Raw genomic sequence first — 23,178 nt, forward strand, 5'->3', positions numbered from 1 at the left:
CACAAACCTGGTTTACTGGGGGCAAGTGTGTTTAATGTGTGTGTGTGTGTGTGTGTGTGTGTGTGTGTGAGGCTCTCACTATATTTAGCCTTGCTTGGCTTGGAATTCACAGAGAGACTCCTTGAGTGCCGGGATTAAAAGTATTCACAACAGCCTATATTCAGTCTTTTTCCCCCTCCCCATTTCTTTTTCTTTTAAATCAAATATTTTCTAAGTCAGGGGAGATTAGAAGCCATACATCTTAGCTCCCTGTCTTTGAAAGACCACTACAAAGGATTTTGAGTAGCCCCCAATTTTTTGAAATTTCCATATCTGACTGCATTTCCAAACAGAGATGAACTAGCTATTGGAAAATGATTCTGCCATTGATGGTGAAAGGCAGCAGGGATCTATTTATTGAGATCTACTTAAGACTAGATGATACATTGGAGGCACTTTGCTGAGTAGGCTTGTAGAAGACTGTATTTGTAGCATGGAAAACATCTTCAAGATGGTTTGCCATAAAGTGTAGATATATGTATTTTACTTTGCCCATTATTTAGAGTCACCACACTTGAAATGAGACATTATTCCTCCTTTGTTTCCTTTGGGAGTATACTTCAATGGTCTGGATCAAACACTCCAGGTTCACAGTAGAGGTTGATCTGCAAAGAAAGGTGCATCCCTTTAAATGCTATTCGAGATCAAACTTGTAGACACTTGCAGTAAGACTTCCTTTAATCAAAACGAGGTGCCATGTCCAGGTGGCGTTCTTGGAATTCTGCATATTCTCAATATTCCTGGCATTTTCTGTTCATATGTGTGGTGAATTTATTTTCTTCCTCAACCCAAAGCTGTGGATTCTTCCTGATTTATGAGGCATTTTTAGGTGCCTAACTTATATGACTGTTGGCCAGAAAGAAAGGTTCTTTTTCTGCATAGCCTGGTTATAAGAGCAAGACAGAATGAGACAGAACTTACGGAGAGCATCATTTCTTCCACGATCCATTTGTCCATTCTCATGAAAGTTTCTTACATTTAGTAAACTTCGGCAAGCTTATCCTTAGAGTCAGAAGAACAAGAGTGTCCTATCTATTGTCAGCGTAAGGATTGAATGGGAAAATCTGTATAACTACTCAGCATAGTGTTTGGTACATATTCCCCAAACCACCAAGCATTGTTTCTTTCTTACTATTAAATTTACTGTACAGCCAAAAAGACCGGGAACTATGAGCGCGTGCACATACACACACACACACACCACCACCACCACCACCACCACCACCCCCACCACCACCACCACCAGCACCACCAACACCACCAACACCACCAACACCACCACCAACAACAAAACCCAAAACAAAATAAGGAAGACTTGGTTGTTGGAACACTGTAGGGTGAGTTCACAGAAGGGAACCTTGCCTCATTTCCCATTCTTTTTTTGTTTGTACTGTTTGCTGCCTAGTTCATAAAGCATAGAAAAATTCTTTACAAAATCAGAATAATGAATATTTTCTTAGAGGAATACCGAATGGCTGAGAAGCACCTAAAGAAATGTTCAACATCCTTAGTCATCAGGGAATGCAAATCAAAACAACCCTGAGATTTCACCTCACACCAGACAGAATGGCTAAGATCAAAAACTCAGGTGAGGATGTGGAGAAAGAGGAGCACTCCTCCATTGTTGGTGGGATAGCAAACTGGTACAACCATTCTGGAAGTCATTTTCCCTACTTTAGACTTATGATAGCTGTAGGCTACCATGGAAAGGTCTAGGATTAAGGTGGCATTATTGCGTAGAGCACTGAATGAGCACCTCTGCAAAGCAAACCAAATCAGGAATACGTTCCATAAGTAGTTTGTAGATGGAGGTGTTATTTGAGGGGAGAAGAGTGAAGCATAACTTGTGATTTTTTTTTGTCTCCTGGATTCATGGAAACTTCGGACCAGAAGTTGAAACAAGGATTGTTTCTCTGTGTTTACCCCTTTTTGGGCCATTCCTTAAAGTTGTCAATAGTTATGGCCAGAATTTCCAAATGGGAAATCACTCTTTACATGCCAGGGAGCGTGGCTTTCTGAAATAGATTCTGCAGCCGAAAAGAACTCTGAGTGTTTTCTGAGGAGGGCTGACCTCTTTTCATGCCACTTACTGTGAATTAAAGCTGCCAGGGAGAACTAGTTTGGGCATGTGGCATAGCACTTAGCACCGCTGCTGCCAGGGAACAAGACTTGTGTTTCTAAGGAGATACAACAAAAAGTAGAATGCTTCAAGAGCCAGCGGCTGTCACTGTGTAAAAGTATCTACGTTGAGAAAGGGAAATAGAAGCTGAATTAAGTAATTTTATATACACATTACAGGGCACCATTCTGCTAGTAATTCTTAAATTCAAAAGCAAATAGTTGTGACCACAAAGGGCTTAGTACATCTCAGCTGATCTAAGCTTGCAGACTCAAACTGGCTATGATCGGTACTGACCTGAGCTTTGCACGTGATTTTAAGATGCCCCGACTCTTGTCTGTTATTTTGTTGGGTTGTATTAATAACAGGGAACAAAGGGTGACTTGTCAAGCAGAGGCTCAGACAGCTCTTGACAAGGTATTCTGAGTAAAGACGGGAGGAAAGTTCTACTTTTAACAACTAGAGTATCAAAAACAGAGCTCTCAGCAGCCTCTTTAAATGCCCAGATGAACCTCTTTGCAAATGTTCGCTCCTTTTGCCGGTGTGGTAGGATGTCCTGGGATTTAACTGGATGAAGTATCGCCACAGGATAGAAATCACAGGGAGAGTGTACCAAGGAAAAATTACAGTACTGCTATATTTACCTAGCGCCTCTGTACGAGGGTTTTATTTTCCACAGTTGGAAAGGGAACCACCTGTCTCCGCTGCTGATGTCAGAGAGCTCCCTCGAGACTCGGGCTGTTGGAAAGCACATGATACTGTACATATTTGCTCTTACGTCCATGTCTGCCCGGGATCGGGTTTCACATTTGTGTCCTATTGTGGAATTCATTGAGCAGTGACTCCCAGGTGCCCTCCCACGTCACTGAGCTCGAGTGAATTAAAACGTAGCTGGTTGCAGGACCCTGTTGTGAGTCCTCTCTGGACTGGTCAGAGAAGGATCTGCACCACAATAGAACGAGTGATATGGATGTCGGGTTTGTCATCCATGGATTCAACTTTGAAAGTGAGTAACAGGAGGCATTCTCTCCACACCTCAGACCAACTATGTTGCTCTGAGGCAGGGATTTGTCTCATATCTAATGACAAGGACACTTTTTAAAAGGTGACGTAAGATCAGGATATTTTAGGTGCATGTTATTATTATTGTTGTTGTTGTTTTGCAGTAGGAGGATATGATCCTAGAGCATCATGCATGGTACTCAAGTATTCTCCACCAGGATAACTCCACCCCCAACCCCCAGCCTTTATTTATTTATTTTTTTCTGAAGAGACAAAAAGAGATTGAACTGCAGTACAGCATTTTTTTAATGAGTATAAAGAAATTGTTACAGAGCAAATGAATTCTGTAAGCTAGAAAGACTGAAAATTAGTGTGCATTTGAGGCAATATATTGCATTTTGGTTTAGTTTGTTCTTAGGTTTTTGTTTGTTTGTTTAAAGTGTATAACTCAGCATTTCAGCTTTTTGTGGATGGAAAGAATTAGATCTTTTAAATATAACTCCTCAAAGAGATGTGAGGGCCACTATATTGCATGACTCCAGGGGGTACCATTTATGTCATAGTCAGAGTCTCACACTTAAGGTCTCCTGCTGACTGTATGACCAATCTCAGGAAATATGATACCATCATCATTACTCAAACACTGCATAAATATAGAATCGTTGCCCACAATTGCAAAAGGCTTGCCATTAGTGGAGTAGTTTATTATTTTAATAGTGCCATGAATCTGAATTTGAATATCTCTACCAACTTGCAAATTATACAGCTATTACACAAAATACGTAGGAAAAATAGTCTGAGGGTATGAGTTACATTCTTGGGCCTTGTCAGATCAATGTCTTAGGGACCAGTCCCAGGGTTCTTAATGAAAGTCCCAGCTTTCCTATGATGTACAATTTCAATTAAATTTATGTCTGAAATGATGCTTTGGGTCTTATGTTCAAGTCCTAAAAATAGAGTAAATAGGATGGACTAAGACCCCTCCGTTCATCTAATCTCACCTCTCGTGTAGAATTTCCCCCCTGAACCATTACAAGTGTTATAATATATGATTGATATTAATTAGTTTTCTGTAAAGTACCACACTCTTCAACATGAACTCAACTAGAAATAAATATATTACCATGAATTAAGGTTTTATTAGTTGAGAAGAATTGGATGAAGGCACCTATGTGAAATCCTAAGTACAGACATCAAGTTGAATTAATGCCAGTACTGCTCAGAGATTAATTTGACTACCGAATATGAAATAGTAGACTAGCATAACTCTGTTTACTGAATCATTTTTGGCATAAAAAACTAACGCTATATTATGGATGTAGCAACAGTCTTCACACAGGCACACCCCACCTTGGCAGAGAGAGGCCGGTGTGTTTTATAATTAGAGAGAATGATAGCCTGTGAAAAACACAAAAGCTGTGTATATCCCACCCTGTGTGCACTTCGTGAGCTTTGACCATCTTCTGCAACTGAACAGTTTTATAACAGGATCAGTTCTGGTTTCTACGGAACTTTCAGGATACTGGGTAAAAGCTTTCACATTTGCATCTCATTATTATGTATGTATTTTGAAAAAGGTGCGGAAGGTGCCGAAAAGATTTATAGGCTTGCCCCAGGGATATTGTTGAAGGGATTCCTAATGATTTTGAGAAAGGATAGATTATGTAGCATTTAATACAGGCTCATTCAAGCACTGAGCAGTGTTGGGGATGAGTCTTCTGAGGCTAATAGGTGTGGCGCGCCCTGGAGTTGTGCAATGATACTGTGGCCATGCTCAGCTGTTCCTTTTCATCCCCCAAGTCCCTATTCCCATAATTCACTGATTTGATTTTTCATCTCTGTTATAAGCTGAAGACTAAATAAAGGGCTTGCACTTTTGAAGAGGAATATACACATCACACATGTAATTTAAAAATTTGTGGTAACTGCCTTTCAAAGAGATAAATTTAATTTTAATAAGATCTTTTATTTAACAGGGTACATCCAAAATATTTTATCAACATGTAATCTATAAATTATTAATAAGATAATTCACATTCCGTTCCTTATACTGAGATGGAAATCATAGGCACATTTTATGGAATATTTCAATCTTGAAAAGTTAAAGCTCACAACATGGAAAAGAAAATATAATAAGACCCTGCTTGTGTCACTTTATCAATTGCAAAAGTAACTGTGTGATTGATAAGAGGTTCCCCACCAGCGTGAATGTGGAGACAGCCTAGGTGATAGTCTCCTGGGGGCAAAACTGACTTGGCACTGCATTGTTCTGATACCCTGGCTTTGCTTCCCTACCTGCTTTCTGTGTGTGATTCACGTGCCATGATGTTCTTGAGGCTCCCACATTGGCAAATGCATAAGCTGTTGTCAGTTTTTATGCTTCCTACGGTTGCTTCATACTGTTAAAGTTCTTGAAAGTCTTTGGATGCAAATATTTTTGTGACCTGCTTGATAGTTGGAAACAAATGGTCTTTTCAGAGGAAGAGCCAGGTCAGGTTTCCCAATCAAATATTTTAGCACTTATATCTTTAAGGAAAATACAAGGGCTATTTTTTTTATGTTTGTTTGTTTGTTTTGTTTTTGCTTTGTTTTGTTTTCCCTTTCTTTCAGCAGGCATTGGGCATGCTTATCAACCGTGTTCCTGAGGCGTTCAGAGAAAGTCAGTTTAAGACAGGATGTAAACACCAGTTTGGCTGGGGCTCTCTTCTGCAGCTTCATGCATCCCTTCTTGCTTTCTTTCCTCTTTTTCATTTAGATAAGGAAACAAAACAAAAGTCAAACTCTACTTTTGCTTGATATTAAACTGATTTTTCAGATATTTGTATGTGAATAATAGGTATTATTATTGATTACATGTGTGTGTTAGTCACAGGACCAATACATACCTTATTTAACCCTAGTGCCAACCATGTCAAATAGATATCTACATTGGGATGTGCATGGATGATGCTGGCACTTATTTGAGAGCTCACAGATCTATGAAGTATTATTCCCTGGGCTATTTCTAGGGAGGAGAACACATATTCAAACTATGTCAAATGTCACCCTTTAACAATGAATTTTGAGCCAAAGTTTGATTGAACTAAAATGTTTGATTTGAAAAAATTCTTCTTTTTGTTACTGAAGAAATACCTACGTATAACACTTTGTCACATTTGTAAACAGACAACAGCAACATAAAACAAACGAAGATTTAGGAAGTTAAGTGGTTTGTCCAAGGTCGAACAAACCAACCCCAGACATAAGGCTTTTTCTGTTTCTTGAGTCTCTATCTTACTCCTAGTTTTCTGAGTGGTTTAATGACCTAAGAAGGCAAGTTCAAATTTGAATTTTTTACTAACAGAAAGCAAACCAAATTTTAAGCATGGTGGCATAGAAATATTACTGTCCTTTCCTTCTCAATGTATTTAATTCTATGCTGCTGGACTACGAAGTCAACCCTCATCAAAAGGGTTGAGGTCCATTCATTTCTCCTAATTAATGACACCCAAGTAACCAGACTGGTCAGCAAAAGGAGACCATGTAGAGTTTCCCCTGTGCATTCTTGCTGTTGGGCCACCTCCTCCAGCTGCCACCAAGTGGAGCCAATTCTGCCCTTCAGCTGCATGGGTTAGTCATCCATTTTGATGTCTTATTGAAATGGAATCATGGGGATTGTAGTTTTGTGAGTGTGTGTGTGTGTGTGTGTGTGTGTGTGTGTGTGTGTCTGCCTTTACTGTGCATTATATTCATGGCAAATGTGTACTTTGGGGTATGTGAAATTTATTTTCAACTTTTCAAGTGTTTGAGTCTTAATAATCAAATCATAATATTCAAAATAGAAGAAAATAGGAGGAGTAGGTTTATTTACCATTGGTTATTATTTTAAAAGTTTAGGGGATTTGATAGTCTTAAAAGTAACATAACACAGCTGAGAAATAGTTCTCAGAAGGTGTCAGCCCATGACACATTCCAGCAAACCACTGGGAAAAGCTCAAGGTTCTTATATATGACAGGGCCCTAGGTGATGCTTTAAAGGAGACAAAGAGCACACAGGCTGAAAATACCCACAGCAGAGCTCCAGGTTGGACTGTCTACCTGGTGCTTAGTGAAGCTGTGGGAAAGGTTAGGTGTGGCCTATTTTTAGGTGCTCTTTATGGAAACAAATCTAAGAGTACGGAAGATATAAGAAGTTCTATGTTGAGAGTAGAGACTTTCCTTGTGAAAGGTGGTGAAGGAACAACCAACCTGTTTAACAGCTTGCACAAAGCATGACCTGGAGCCTTTACAGAAAGGCAGAAAATACAGGTTGTTCAACATGGAAAATCTCATCAGACCCTTTCACAGGCTGATTAGCAGACACCGGACTTAAACACCCGTAAGCTCGTTGTTTCACTGCTCCTTTTCTTTGGTTGCAGCAAATTATGAAGTTATGCTAGGACATAGTGTTGGCTTAGAGCTAGCTGGTGCTGCAGCAAGGCATTGTCCCAACCGAGGTTTATGACTTAACCAGTTCCCTTCCTAGTCTCCTGTCACCATTACCTCCTCTCCAAATCTTTGGTAGAGAAGTTAAAGTGCTAATTGGCTATTCCTTGAAGATAGCATTTCAGCGGGTAACAATAGAGGATGTTGAAGTATACCACTTGCTAAAATGAATTGAATGCACAGAGAAAGTACTTGAAGAAGAAAGCCATAATTCCTAGGACCCATCAACCATCTATCCTTCACTATGTCCCCCATTAGACATTAACACATGTTCTAATAGTTTTGTGCTAATATTCAGGTATATGACTTTTCTTCCATTGCACTCTACAACAGTCTTACCTGATCCTCTCCCCACAAATTCACATGGGATTCTTTTATTCAATACAACAAGATTTTTATTTAAGAAGCATGACTTTGATATTAACAAACAAGAGGGTTGCTTCAAATTCTGATTAAATGCTACAAAACTCATTTATTTATATTTTTACAAAATCTTAACCTTAGGATTCAGTTTCTTTCTTCAACCTTCTTTCTGTAACACTGCTTTCTTATCTTTTAAAAACGAAATCACACGTTGGTACATTATATTCTGTCTCTATGCAGATGTAAGTAAACAGCCAGTACCATACCCATTGTGTGGTTTTTAGACTTACTGTGCAAACAGTGGCTGTGTTTTTTCATGTGACATAAGCCATGTGATTTACAACGTGAGAAGCATCAGTTCTTTTGAGTTCTTTTTCTAGAACAGTCAGTAATTAAATCCCCATAAGAAGGAAAGAAAGGAAGCTGTTCTCTCTACTGCAAACTGGCACAGAACTTACCTATTATCACTGACCCCAGAACCTAGGACTTCAGACGTTTGTGTTCACCTTGTGCAAAAGTCTTCCTGATTTGTTTACTTCTGTCAAGGTGGTCACCTCATGGTATTTTAGACCTGGCAGGGAGTCATTTTAGATATAACTGAACCTATCTTTGTTGAAAGATAAAGTGACTGAGGCCCAACATCAGTGAATGAACTACCCAAAGTCATATGGCTGGCTAGTGACTCTGCCACGGGAGAACTGAGGCCCTGTCCATTTGTGCTTTATTCTACTTTGAGCTGAGCTAAGGACCACAATATTAACAGATAGACTTGAGCTTCCAGGACATCACCTGAACCCTCCAGCCTTGGCTTTCCTTTTGCTATTCCTTCTCTTATATTCCTTATGGTCAAAATAATCAGCAGCCACACATTGGAAGGAAAGACCTGGGAAGCTACAGGAATAATAGGTTTAATTGGTACATAGTCAAGCTTCCATTTCTGTAGACTGTTCTCCAGGACACGGAAGATGAATTGGTCCCATTTGCTATTTATTTGAAAGTTCTGTCTCCAAAACAGGCCAATGTCATGTGATCTTTTATGTCGGCAGCTCCACATTGGAGACTGGTTGTTTTAGAAGGTCACTTTGCAAGACACTGCTTCGAAATGGGAACTGTGTTTTCCTTAGTAAGGCAACTCCAGGTATCTTTATTAGAAGCCCCTTCTAGAGCAGGCATTTGGCCAGCTCTTCCCTAACTGTACCCTACTCCCTCTCCCTAATCCATATGCTCTTCCTGAGAAATTCTCTTACTTTCTAAGTCAGATAATGCTTGAGACACTATTCTCTCTTTTTCCTTTTTTGATTTATGCTCCTGACCTGTATGCCAAGAGAGAAGGAAAATCAGGAATAACAAACAGATATCTTATGTAACAGGCTGAAAATTTAGCCCTCCCAAGGAAAATTATAGTTTTAAAATAGTGTTTGCCTAATTCGATAACATTTTCAGTAAGAAAACAAAGTAAAAATGGTAGTGATGCCTCAGATAAACTTAATCCACCCTGTCCTCTGAAACTCAGGCTTAGGAAGATTTCTAAGAGACCAAGCAGTGACCCTCTCACATGGACCAGACTTCACAGCCTTGGGAGAAAGGATGCTAGACTTTCCAGCTGTGGCTTCCTCTTAAATAATATTTGAGGAAGGCATTGGATTTCAGGGGCTGTTTTTGATTGTTCTATCTCATGTATGTTAAGAAGCCATGACCTAAGTTGTATCTGTTTCTTAAAACAACAACAATGACGACGACAACAACAACAACAACAACAACAAAAGAATAGCTAGTCCTTTTCTGAATGTGTGTGACATTTGCATATCTAAGAAAACTTGGAAATTATAGACACCAGAAAAAATTAACACATGCGTACAGTGTCCTCAGTACTGTGAACATCATATCTATTCTCTACCACCCCTCTTTCTGCCATCACATATTTGTGTATAAATTTTTAGGTAGAATTTTTATAGTTATTATCACTTCAAATCTAATCAGAAACCTCAATATATTTAAAACAATTTCCCTTTATGCTACTAAATGTATTTTATAAGATTTTTCACACTAGTATTGATACCATGTGTATAAATACCACTTTATAATTTGTTAAGTAGACCACCCAAGGCTTTTACATCCCATTCAAATTTTCAACAATGCCAATGGTATAGCATCATTTACTTTTGCACTGATAATCTTTTAGGCATTCCTGTATTATTTCTTTGTTTAACTGAAGAGCTTAATTTTCTGGAACTATGGGGCTAGCCACTTAGAATATTTTTGAGACATATTATATATTTGACTTCTAGGGAAAAATGTATCTATTTGTAACCCTATCAGTTGTGCGTAATACCTATATTTTTAGATGTAGTTATAAAAAGTGAAGGTCTATTTTAGATCTGTCATTCTTTACTAAGGAAATTTCTTTAAAATTCCCATGTCTGACTTGCTGATATCAAGTAAGATTTCACATATTGTACAAAATTTGTCTGGTGTCCACCTACCTTCAAGCTAATTGTTACTTAGGAAGATAATTCATGTATTTGCCTCCACCCTTTGGAGACTCATTTTAGCTTGCTAAAGTGAAATGCAAATGTCAAGGTACTGAAAAAAAATATGGACAAAAAGAAATACTCCCAAATCTTCCAGGCTTTCTGATGTGATCCAGAAAAGAAAAATAATGCTCTTTTCTTTCCTTCTTTTCCTCCACCTTTTTTTTTGAGGCTGTTTTTAAAGTACAATTTTCTCCCATAAAACAAGTAGTTAAGCTGATAAGTATAAGACTCAACTACAGAACTAACAAATAGGATCACAGTTTGATTTCTTTTTCTTTTTCCATTTAAACAATCCATATACCTATTTTCCCCCAGTCCTCACCAAACACAGGGAATAAGATAAAAACATTGTTCTTACTAAATTAAATATCATACTTTGGGGCATAGTAACACTTTAACTTTTAATACATTCCACATTTTAAAAAATATGCAATAAGCCTTATTATTTATCTAAGAAAATAATACTGGTAAATAATGCTGTTATCTAGGTAATCACTCTGAATGCTAACCTGAAATAATTAAGATAAATGAAAATATCTGTAGCTTCGCAAATCTGTCCAATTTAAACATCAGACAATATCAGATTTTAATCAACACCTTATTATCTCTTATTTGTGTTCCTAGTAAGCACAATTCTTGCATTATTCTTAGATTAGGCCAATTCTAAACTACTGCTCAGATTAATTTTCACGATATTTTTGGCTATATTAAAAAGAAGTGAAAAGCACATTTTGAGGTCTAATTGAGACTGGCTCTATGGGGCTTCATGGAAGGTATTATTGGGGATGAGAGCTGTGTTGCTCAATATGCTGATCAAATCTTGCTTATAAGAAAAGAAAGGAAAAAATGCACAAATGCTAACAGGCATTTAAAGTTGTCTACCCACTTTCCTCCACTTATTTCACTGAAAAACCTTCTGTTCTCTTAGACAGCACCGTCACCTTAGCTGTAAAATCAAACTGAGTTTGGGAACATTTACAGAGTAAAGATCTCTGTTAATTTGAGCTTGCTTTCAATCCTGGAGCCTTGTACAGTCTAAGCTTCAAACTAGAGTCCTAAAGTATGTGTTCAGAAAGTGGTGTGGGGGTGTCAGGATCAAGGGCCCTTTAGGAATTAAAAGCAAACAGTTTATGCCTTTTAGCAATGATTAACTCTACAAATGTTAGTGATTCCGGACAGGCCCTTGTTCATTCTGTTAGAATGCTCTAGGCAGGTTGAAGTCCTGGGAATGTTGGTTTCCCTTTGTACATATGTCTTTCTAGGGGTTGCCTCATAGGTTTTGATTTGGAAGGTAAATACTATAATTCTTTTAAGGTCTTTTCGTGATCTGTCTGCCCATTCCGGCTGCTGTATTTTTCTCAGATATAAAGTGGGCACCTAACTTCTTTTTGAGCGAGCATTTTGAGTACTGCTCATTGATTAGTGTCCTGATCTTCTTGCCTCTGGCTGCCCACAGTTTCCCCTCTCTACTTTCTTTAAAGATTTGGCCTCCATTCCTCTCTTGTATACATTATTTCAGGCTTATAAGGGCAAAGAAATTCATGCTGTGATTCTTTACTTCCGAGATTCCTTCTTTGATCACAGGACAACATTAACACTGAAATCCACGCTCTTGCTATTGTCTGAGGTGTTTGGCTTTGGATATTTTGGTTTGTGTGATTGTTTTCACTTTTTAGAAATAGGCTATTAAATAAAATAGAGCATGAAGAACACACACAAAAGTCTATACATTGGAACAAGAGTGGGGAAGGAAGCACACACAGGTCATCCAATATATTTAATACAACATTGAAATCTCCTCCTTCATCTCCCTGGATCCCTATCTCCACCCGCTCTACCCCTTCACATTATCAACTTAAAGAGAACGCTTTCCTGCCTCCAGCAATGATGGGATCTTGGAAAACAAATGTGAACAGAACTACTGAGCAGAGGGATTCTATGGCCTGGAATTTACTGTGTAGATACATATCACCACAAGCAGCCATCAAGTGTTAATAAATACCTTTACCCATTGTTTGGAGAAAACATGGGTTGATTTGGATTTGACTTGGGATTATCAGCATAAGGACCTTGTCTCTGAACATGGCCTGTTTTACAGAATAAAAAGGCTTTTTGAACAAGGTGAGACTGTTTTTTTATAAAAAACGATTCTCCTTCATTAAGATTTGGTCTCCTCCCTCCCTAAATTGAACATGAACTCCCTTGTGTTCATGCTGTACACCCTTTCTGTCAGCCCTTGGAATATGCAGCTGATCACACTGTATAGCTTCCACAGACATTAGTTTATTGAAAGCAAACATTTGGGAATCTTTGATGCAAAGTTGTGGAAGAAAAGAGAGAGAGAGAGAGAGAGAGAGAGAGAGAGAGAGAGAGAGAGAGAGAGAGAGAAACAGTAGTTAAGACACAGAGAGAATTAAATATAGAAACTGCCTGGGGAGCCAGAAAAACCCAAGGTTGGTGAGGAACTAACAATTTAAATTCTCTTGAGGACAGAGGAAAGCTGGACAGAAGAGGACTTTTAATTTGAAGAGTTAATTAACCAAATGATAAGACTTCTAAAATATCCTTCTCGTTAGAGTTGTAATTTTGAGGCCTGAGAAACAAGTAGAAGATATTCTGATTTGCTCTACAAATCGACTTAAAATGGACTCTTACAGCAGCAGAAATGCAAGGGAAGAGGGCAGTGTGTCTGTGATTACCAGCCATGTGCTTTCTCTATCCTCACACAGCCGGTTATGAAGGTACAGGGCAGAATAGCAGTTTTAAGCAGATCGTTAGATTCATGGGTGTGCTGGTTTAGTTATTTTTTTTCAAAGTAGAATTAGGTGGCAAAAACAGAAAGAAAAAAAAAGAAGAGAAGAAAAGAAAAAAAACTGCCACAACTCAGTGTGAACAAGTTAAACCATCAGAACAATAACGCAGAGTGATCGAGCGAGAGAAAATATCTATAAGAGGTGTGCATGGGATTTTTAAAAAAGTATGGTGGATGCCTAGCCAATGACAAAGAGAAACCAAAGTATCAGTTACCATCAGGATGCCGCTATGGCTTGATAATAATTAATAGCCAAGCGGCCAGCATTATTTCACAGTTGACTGTGTGGAGGGTAGAGCCAATGACCTTTGTCCTGAATTTTAATAGTTTACTTAAGTTTTACATTAAGTAAAAATCTAATTGGGAAGAAAATTAGTGTTTCTTTGTGGGAGTACAGAGTAAGGCTACACTAATTGCGTGTAGAAAGTGATCCCAGGTTGTCTTGTCTTTTCTAGCCCTTCTTCTTCTTCTTCTTCTTCTTCTTCTTCTTCTTCTTCTTCTTCTTCTTCTTCTTCTTCTTCTTCTTCGTCGTCTTCTTCTTCTTCTTCTTCTTCTTCTTCTTCTTCTTCTTCTTCTTCTTCTTCTTCTTCTTCTTCTTCTTCTCCTCCTCCTCCTCCTCCTCCTCCTCCTCCTCCTCCTCCTCTTCCTCCTCCTCCTCCTCCTCCTCCTCCTCCTCCTTCCTTTGAATTAGAAAATTAAATGCATAAGACCATTCTGCTGTCTTGAAGACCAGTTGTAGCAGTGAAGTATATTCACCTAATTTAGAATGTTAAAGCTGTTGGTCATCTCATTCTGTTCACTGATTGACAAACTGTCGATTTCATTACCTTCTTTTCTGGCTACTAGTTTGGACATCATAGCAAACAGACCCCTTTTTCAGGGTCTGAAGTAAAGAGCAAGATGGTGGACTTTTCTTTGTGTTATATCTTTTTTTTTTCACTTTACTGTTTGAGTAACTGAGAGAAAACTAATGTTTTCCTTCTAAGGGGACAGACAATAAAGAACACATTAAATTAACCTCAGTGGAATAGGAGTTTAAATGAATGGTGCTTTATAAATTATATTTAGATGCATAGGGACTGTTTTTTCTTCTTCTAAATTACTGTCAAGTAAAGGAAATGAGCTGGTTTTTGAGTCTGTGGGGTTTGAGATGTTATGGAAATATGTTTTCAAAGATCCCCTGTGTATGTCTCACTGTGTTTGGAAGGATTATGTCGTCTGAGCACCCAAGTGTTATGGAAAGTGCTGAGAGTTGGTTTTGCATTTGGTATGTAATGCCACAGTAAAAACAGCTGCACCTGCATTACTCCCCATTGACTCAGGTACGACAAAAAAAATTAGTAACCGAGGTCCAAGAAATGAGTATCTCTGCTGATGCCATTTTCATGTTTTCCCTTCATCCCCTGGACATTCTTAATTTCAAAAACAAACTGTACAACCCAGGGCATAGGGTTGGAATCCAATGTTTATTCTAAAAGGCACCCTGAGGCCAGGAGGAAGAAAATGCTACATATAAGAAAAGAAAGGGGGGGGTGCAGTTGAGTAGCTAATCTGTTTCAGGGCTGGCAGCAGCGACAATTGTATTTACTAACATTTGTTTTCTGGGAGCCTATGAGAGCCATGGAAAGATTCATGAGGGGAACCCAAGAGTCTAGGGTGTTGTGGTTTGCTCACCTTACTCGGAGCAAAGCAAACCCGCAGTAACAGTTTTGGAGACTGCATTCCCCACTGCCAAGGAGACAGCTGATTTGGAGTAGAGTTTGTTTAGACCTAAACAAATGAGGCTGTTTGGTTGACCAAACAAGAAAAGAAAGAAGGAAAGAAAGAAAGGAAGAAAGAAAGAAAGGAAGGAATAGGGAAAAGAAAGAAGGAAGGAAAGAAAGAAAGAAAAAAGGGGGATTCGTTGTTTTCAAACACTCTCCTAATAGGGAGAAAAAAAAGAATCTCATGGAAACGTATCACATGAGGAGCTTTTGCTTCAGTTCCAAGCTGAGCCTGGGTCCACTCGGAAACCAGTTCTTAAAGCACACACATTTTAGGCAAGGGTGTAGCTACTGTGTCAGTAACAGAGGACCTTTGCTGTTTGCCTGTTTTGGATATAAGGTAAATTTAAAAAAAAAGATTGCAGGAGATTTGAGTTATTATATGACCAGGGCTCCGGTTTAGAGTTGGTGGCATTCAAAGCTGGCTTTAGTCACAGTGTGATGCTTGAAGCCTCCCAAAGGCCAAGTGTTTCCTTTCTTTCTTCTATTTTTTTTTCCTCTCTAAGCGTTACTTCACTGAGGCAGAGGGCTGCCTCGGAGTGACGTCAGGAGTTTGAGCAGCAAGCTGCACAGGAGAAGGGAGGCTGGGTGAGTGACAGCCCAGCCTACTTTTTAATAGCTTTGTCATGTGACTGGGGACTGTAGTAAGACAGGTGCCTTCAGTTCACTCTCAGTAAGGGGCTGGTTGCCTGCATGAGTGTGTGCTGTGTGTCAGAGTGGATTGGAGTTGAAAAAGCTTGACTGGCGTCATTCAGGAGCTGGATGGCTTGGGACATGTGCAGCCAAGACTCTGTATGGAGTGACATAGAGGTGAGCTGGGGCTGGGCATTGCAGGACCGGAGCTTCCCTCAGATGCAATGATTCCTGGAGGGGGGATGGGCCAGGGGAAAGGAGGGGACATAGAAAGTAGCTCAGCGGGAGCTTTTGGAGGGGGAAATCTCAATCTTATCTTAACTCCAATAAGTTTGCTATTTTAAGGTGGCTCGGAGATGCCTTGAGCAAATCAAAGCTTAGCTGCTGTCATCAGTATCTGTAGCAGTTAGAAACTCTTTCCATGTGCCTTTGGCTCCGTTTCTACTCATATGCAATATTTATGCTCTAAGATATTGATATGAATCAGGCGCTGAAGTCTTTCCAGTGTTCAGTGCCCTGCTTGGAAAAATGCCATTTCTATTTATAAGAAAATGAAGATAAACATTAAAATGGATGTGTTAAAAGAGAGTCCGTTTTGACTCTCGTCAGGATTTTTATTTTTCCGCCCTGCTCTGTCTGTTCATTAAACAGAGAATTTACAAGATCCTAAATAATCCTGCTGGGGCTGAGTTAGATTGCTTTTCCCACAGAACACAAAACGACAGTGCTGTTTCCTTTAAAACACTTGTGTGTGGCTGAAAGGGTTGGCTAGCGAGTTAAAAAAAAATCCCAGCCTTAAGAGAGCAAGGCTTTCTGTTTGCTTCTGTGGCGAGAAACCGAATGGTTAAATCTCTCTACCACGGAGAGCTGCCTGAAGCTGGGAGAGAATGGAGTTTATGCAGACCGTGTGTGGAGCTGCTCACTGCTTGTGTAAAAATAGACCGCAATACATCAATTCCACAGTCTCTGCTGGCTACAATTCATACAGGGGAGGAAAAAACACAAGCAGTTTCCTCGTAATCTCTGGAGTCTAGCTGGGGCCAGAGGACTTCAGCGTGTTTGCATTCAGTACAATGGAATGTTCTCGGGAAAGTTTGGGCAAGTTGGAAAACAAGTGAAACTTTTGTGGACTCTGGTGAGATGGACCCGAATTGAATTGCGCGGAGGATCGGAGCTGCTAACTAACAATGGTGCTTCCTCCCGGTAGCGGGGGCACGTAGGGTAAGGGGGAGGGTCAAGTGCCACACGTGATTTGATTAAATAAGATGTCCGTGTGGTGCAGTGATACACATCTAAAGTGAAAATGATTTGGCGAGGCCGCCTGCGAACGCATTTTTCCTATCTAGCCAGGCGTGCCCTGGATTCTTAACTCTTTGCTGGGTCTGCAGATGTTGGCTCCGTTGGCTTTCCCTAGGCTTTGGCAGATCGGATTTGCGGGTTATAATTATTGTTATCTTGTTGTGATTTCTTGGCAAGGCAGAAGAGATATGGATAATTCATGTGTCCTGTGGCTATTGGAAGACAGAGTTCTAAGTGGCTTCAAAGTCCTAATTGTTGGAGTAGCCAGCGTAACCCGTGGGTGGTTGCCTGGCTGACACCATAGGTCCCCTCGAATCACTTTCATTTTTACCTCTTGGATGTTCCCGATGCTGCTCAGAGATTGAAGTGCTGTGATCTAAAAGAGATGAGGGAGATTTGCCTTAATAGTCAAAATTCCTGCAGTTGTTTGCAAATAAACATCCCAGCCATTTGTAACTATGGCTTTAAGTTTGTTCTTTCTTTATTTTTCTTAAGGAGATAAGGGCTCAGTGTCCAGCCTTAGACTGAGTCCTGGGTCAGCTGTGACCGGCCAGTTAGTGCGGCATAGTAGACAGCCAGCTGCTAGAAACCCGTGCCTTCAAGTCTGTGACTCTGAGAGTCATTCGTGCCCGTGGAAATATTGCATGCAGTAGGTAGCGTGACGGCTTTCATTTTTTGAATCATTAATGTTTGCTGTCATCTTAAAACCTATTATGCCCTTTCGCACATAATGACAGGACAGTGTATTGGCTAATAAAAGCCCAAACCACCAGAGCTACTCAGAGTCTCCTGGTGTTTCACAGCTTAATGGAGGTGATGTACAATAAGGTTACTAGGGTGGATAGAGACAGTTCACGTGACACACTTCACGAAGACTGTCATTCTTTACTGTCTCCATTCCTCCTCCCAGCTCAACTCATGTTTTCATCAGAAGTTAAGATTCTTTTTTTTATTAATATAATTAATGCTGCTGAGTCCACTCACTCTCCCCTCTCTCTCTTTAAAATTTACCACCAATGGCACCAAAACCTCTGAAAGGTTAATGGAGAATTATACTTAATTATAATGAATCATTATTATCCATGCAGTTAAGCTAATTTATTGTCTGCTCCTTAACTAAGGGAAAAGACTGTCTGTTGGGGGTGAAATAACGTACAATAATTAGCCTTTTGTGTTTAGAGACTGCGTTAGCCTCTTAAATCTTATTGTAAAAACTAAGGCTCCAGTTGTGAAATTGCTTTCACGGTTGCAAGGCGGCCACAGAGTACCTGTGTAATTGAGGCAGGACACACCTGTTACAGATGTATAGGGAGCCATCAATATTAGCGTGTCAGACAAGGACAGTTACTCGGCTCAGCCTGCTAAATCTGGCATTGTCCAAGCCCAAATAGGAATTAACAGGAGAAATTGCTTCTGTGAATGTGTTTTAGATAAGTAGGATCAGGCCACGTTCAGAAGCATTGATTTGATCAGGATGTCAACATTGGCAAGCACAAACACTATTTTGCGCCATAGTGTAAGAGTAAGCATGAACACACACACACACACACACAGAGAGAGAGAGAGAGAGAGAGAGAGAGAGAGAGAGAGAGAGAGAGAGACAGAGAGACAGACAGACAGAGAGACAGAGAGACAAGGAGACAGAGAGAGGCAGGAGGGGGAGATAGGTGGGGGAGTGAGCAAAAGCAAAACAGAATGCTAAAACAAATTAATCTTATGTGTTCAATAGTTGTCAGAAGGTATATTCAAATACATATTTTTTTCTTGAAGGTTAAAGAGTCTTTAAACTAGTCTCTCTTAGAGAGTATAGCTAGAGATGGCAAAAACCTGTCTCCAAGGAGGTCAGGTGACAATTCACCATCCCCAACCATGACTTCTGTGCTTCAGTAGCGCCAGAGGTACACTGAGCTGCCCTCTGCTTTAGCTTTCATGGGGATGCTCTTTTTGGTTGTGGCCCTTCATGTTTTTTAAAGGAATCTTCCACCCGTGACATCCGTGATTTGTTTGGCATTGTTGACAAACTCTCCCTCATCTCTGCACTCACAGTGTTGAAGAAGAGTTAATAAAAAGTGGCTGTGCTCTGGGGATGTGTAGTTTGGATAAGAATGGAGCCTTGGAAATGTTACAGCTATAACAAAACACTAACTCTATCCGGACAAGATCTACTCTTTCTAGTCAGACTTCTACCTACAAACCTAGTCATTTGTAATTTTGGGCTGACCTCGGATATTACAAAGAAAAGTCCAACAAGATGAGAAAGAAGGCATGGCCTTCTTTCTTGGCATGGCCATGTGCCTGCCTTTGAGGATGCTCTGGGGCTTGGTGGTCTTCTAGACAAAGTGTAATGGTATGCAGTCTCTGTTCCCCGTCTCCTCACCTGGTGTCTACTCCTCAGCGCATGGTTTTAGGTCACACTGCTGCATAAAACCCCTGCATGCAACCTGCCAGGGATGACAGGGGTGCTCCAGAAACAAAATCTTCATAAAACTTATTTTATTCAAAATCTAAAAGTCAAGGAAGTTTATCAGCTTTATGTCTCAACTGCTGCCTAAAGAGGAACCAGTAAATACCTTCTCTGTGGACCTTGGAAAGTAGAGGGAGGGGTGGTCTTGTTTCTGTGTGGGAATGCCTGGATTCAGGCAGCTGGCTGGTGAGAGGATGAAGTCCTGATGATTCCACTGTCATCAGACCCCCATAGTAAGATCTTCTGTAGGGTTCTTTAGAGCACAGGGACTTGGCTCAACAATGAAATATCCAGTTAAATAGGATACCATCTCTTTGGTAAGGGGTTCTGATAGCCTCAGAAGGCAACAGGTCAGGGGATTGGAAAGACTATCTAATTGCTAGAAAAAAAATACACACACACACACACACACACACACACACACACACACACAGACATACATACACCCACCCCCAACCCTCATATATATATGGCATTGTTATATATAGTTTTATATATATATACATATATATTATAAGTATATTGAAACCATTTTGTATCTCTATACACATATAACCATTTTTAAATTCACCATAACTGTGATTTTGACATACCTCAACAAAATACAAAATATAGTCATGGTACAGAACTTCTGTTTTTAAATTTTTTTTCTTTCCTTTTAGGTGACAGGTCACCTCACACCTAACACACACACACACACACACACACACACACACACACACACACACACACACCTTGCAAACTATTTCTAGTGAAAGCTATAAGGGTCACATAGAAAAATAATATGAATTTAGTTCTTTAACTCAGGGAACTTGCATTTGACCTGTTAAGGATGAAGTCAGGGAACTCATAAAAAGTCAAGTGAAAGTAAATGATTTAAATAACAATTCAGGAGAGCTGGAGATGAGCTAGAAGACTTGCATCATTAGTTGCTAAATGAATGGTACAGAGTATAATACTTAAAAGGAGTGGGCATGGAGGAAGTTTTTCTAGTCTAATCCTTGAGTTCTGTTATCTCAGTAACCAGTTGTTCATAGGGATATCCATTATATCTGATGGTGATTCCAAGGTATAAATCCACTTGCAAACTTCTCTCAAACAGTCCAATGATAAAGGACAGAATAAAATCAGTTGTATAGTTAACTATAAGAGGCTTAAAACTCATCAGGTGAAACTATCCTGCAGGTAGGAAAAATTCCTGTTAGTTTCTACCTGGAAGAATCAAGGCGGCCTTCCTGGAAACATGGTGTTTAGCTTGGATATGGGTTTAGGATTTCGATGGAAGAAATTAAACAAAATACCCCTTGGGAGCCAAGGGAAAAAAGAATAGAAGGTGTTTCCCCTGGTGATTAAAGTCCCTGAGGCCAGCTTTGGTGCTGTCATTGAATTAACCAGACTTAATTCCCGTCACATGCCTCTGTTGTTTAGTGAATTCCTGCCGTTAATAACTGCTGTGTTTTCCTTGCTACCTCCCGCAGTGTGCTGCCCTGGTTGGTGAGGACCAGCCTCTTTGCCCAGATCTTCCTGAACTTGACCTTTCTGAACTTGATGTGAATGACCTGGACACAGACAGCTTTCTGGGTGGATTGAAGTGGTGTAGTGACCAATCAGAAATCATATCCAACCAGTACAACAATGAGCCCGCGAACATATTCGAGGTAAGCATCTCCTTTGGAGAAATGAGCTTCTATCTGATCGTGGGTGGCTTGTGCCACATCGGTGTGGTGCTGGGCCCGAGCAGGTAGGGGCTCTTACATTGTCACCCATAGGAAACGTGTCATCACAGATAGAGAGTCTCTGTCATGGAAAAATGGTACTTTTTCAGAATTAAAGTGCCAAGGGCCGCAGAGTGTGTTAAACTGTGTTGAAATACAAGGGGTTGTGAAAGCTTTGGGGACAAGGAAGGAAAAATTTGTAAAGCTGTTTACTCCTCTCTGTTCCCAGGAGCAAATGGTGTTTGATATGAATTAATACAGAAGAAGGCATTTCTGGTCACTAAGGGGTTAATGTCTGTCTCCGTTTGTTTTACCTTGTCAGTGAACGGCTTTGATTATTACTATTATATTATTGTTTCAGACCCCTAATTTTCTTGCATGATGGAAAATTTCTAAACTCGAAAAAGAAAAAAATTTAGTATGTACTTATAAATTAGTCAAAATTCATTTTCCTTTCAGTAGCGAGAATTACCTCCCAGACTCTAGACGCCTATTATGAGTCTACCCTATAATAAAGAATGTTAATCTACTCCTATTAAAGTGTTACTCAGAGAAACGAGGTTCACTCTCACAAGATCGGGAGTCATTTACTTGAAAATAAATCATTTCTTATAGTGAGAAGCATTCAGAGAGTGTGGTGACAAGTGAATTGGGTGCAGATTGCCAAATCAGCTAATTTTCAGCATCAAAATCGGCCTTGGCATCATCATCATCTGAGAGGTTCTAAGCCCCTCTGTGCCAGGCTGCACAGAACTTCCTTTAGCCACCAGTCAGCACATTCCTATCTTCCCACTTACTTATTAAAATCTCTCCATCTTTCAAGAGAGCAAATTTTTTTTTATAAGAGTTCAATCTTTCTATCACTGGCTTCATAGGTGATACTGAATAAATAAATGATTGTTTAATGAGTGAATGATAAAAATGATTCTATTTGAGAAGAAATAATTAGTGAGAATAATGGCTACCATAATGGAATACTTCTGCTTTCTGTATATTGATACACGTATCTTTTATTTTCATATATTATTTCACATGGAATATATATATATACATACATATATATATATATATATATATTTCAGTTAACACATGCAGGCACTGAGTTTTAAAGTTAAGTAGTTTCACCAAAACCACACAGTTGACGAATAAAGATCTAACATTGAATTTCTAAATGTATCTGACTTCAAAGTCTATATCATTGATAAAAATAGGGAGACCGTACTTCTTGGGTGACGGCCATCCTTTACAAAGATGCATCAAGCTGCTTCTTTGCTCAATATATTTAAAAATAGAATGGAATGTCTCCTCCTCGTGTTGGCCTGTGTGGAGGCACTGTGTAGTTGGTGAGCTGATGTTCTATGGTACATTCTACAATATGCCTGGAACATTGCATGGGTTTTAAGCGAATGTTCCAGGTGGAGGGGGCATGGGGGGGGTCAGGGCTGAGGGAAGTGAGCAACAAACAATGGGTTGTGGTTGGTTATCCTTTCCCAGGCTTCTCTGCTGGGTCTTAGAAAGTTCATGTGAGGACTTGGCTGGTTAGAACTGGTAAATTGAACATTCCTCATCCAGTACACTTGTCAGGTTACAGGCCCATTCTAAGTCATGCAGCATTAAATAAACAGTTCATTTAGAACATGTCCATCTCTATAGACCTCCTATCTAATGATCGGCTACGGCTGCTCCATATTGGGTGAATGCCACACATTTTACAGATGACGGTATTGGGATAACTGAAAAGCAAGGGGAGGTTATGTGGTAATCATTGCCTCCCAGGGAGGCTGGTTTCAGAGCTTTCCCTATGACCTTATGTCCTCCTCATATTTCATCTTGTGGAATCTGCATGGAGTACTTCTCATTTATAGCTTCAGGAGTATTGGCCCAGCAGCCAGTCAGTTATCTATATATAGATGCTCAATCTGTGCTCTCCACTCCTTTTGTTTCCCTATATAACTTCCCACACTGATAGGA

General features: G+C 39.8%; 1 protein-coding gene across 7 annotated transcripts in view; it reads left to right on the forward strand.

Moving 5' to 3' along the window:
• The window catches only part of Ppargc1a (PPARG coactivator 1 alpha), a 655,952-nt gene that overhangs the window by 545,107 nt on the left and 87,667 nt on the right, over nucleotides 1-23,178 (forward strand). The window contains exons 1-3 of one of the 7 annotated variants that reach the window (XM_087584416.1): nucleotides 16,707-16,950; nucleotides 17,524-17,681; nucleotides 20,971-21,150. Coding sequence is in view for 4 of the 7 variants with exons in the window: in NM_031347.1 (NP_112637.1) it covers nucleotides 15,859-15,906; nucleotides 20,971-21,150 (228 nt within the window). In the remaining 3 variants the exon portion in view is untranslated. 7 annotated transcript variants of the gene reach the window in all.

Source organism: Rattus norvegicus, chromosome 14 (assembly GCF_021556685.1).
Source record: "Rattus norvegicus strain SHRSP/BbbUtx chromosome 14, alternate assembly SHRSP_T2T, whole genome shotgun sequence".
In the NCBI taxonomy this organism is placed as follows: domain Eukaryota; kingdom Metazoa; phylum Chordata; class Mammalia; order Rodentia; family Muridae; genus Rattus; species Rattus norvegicus.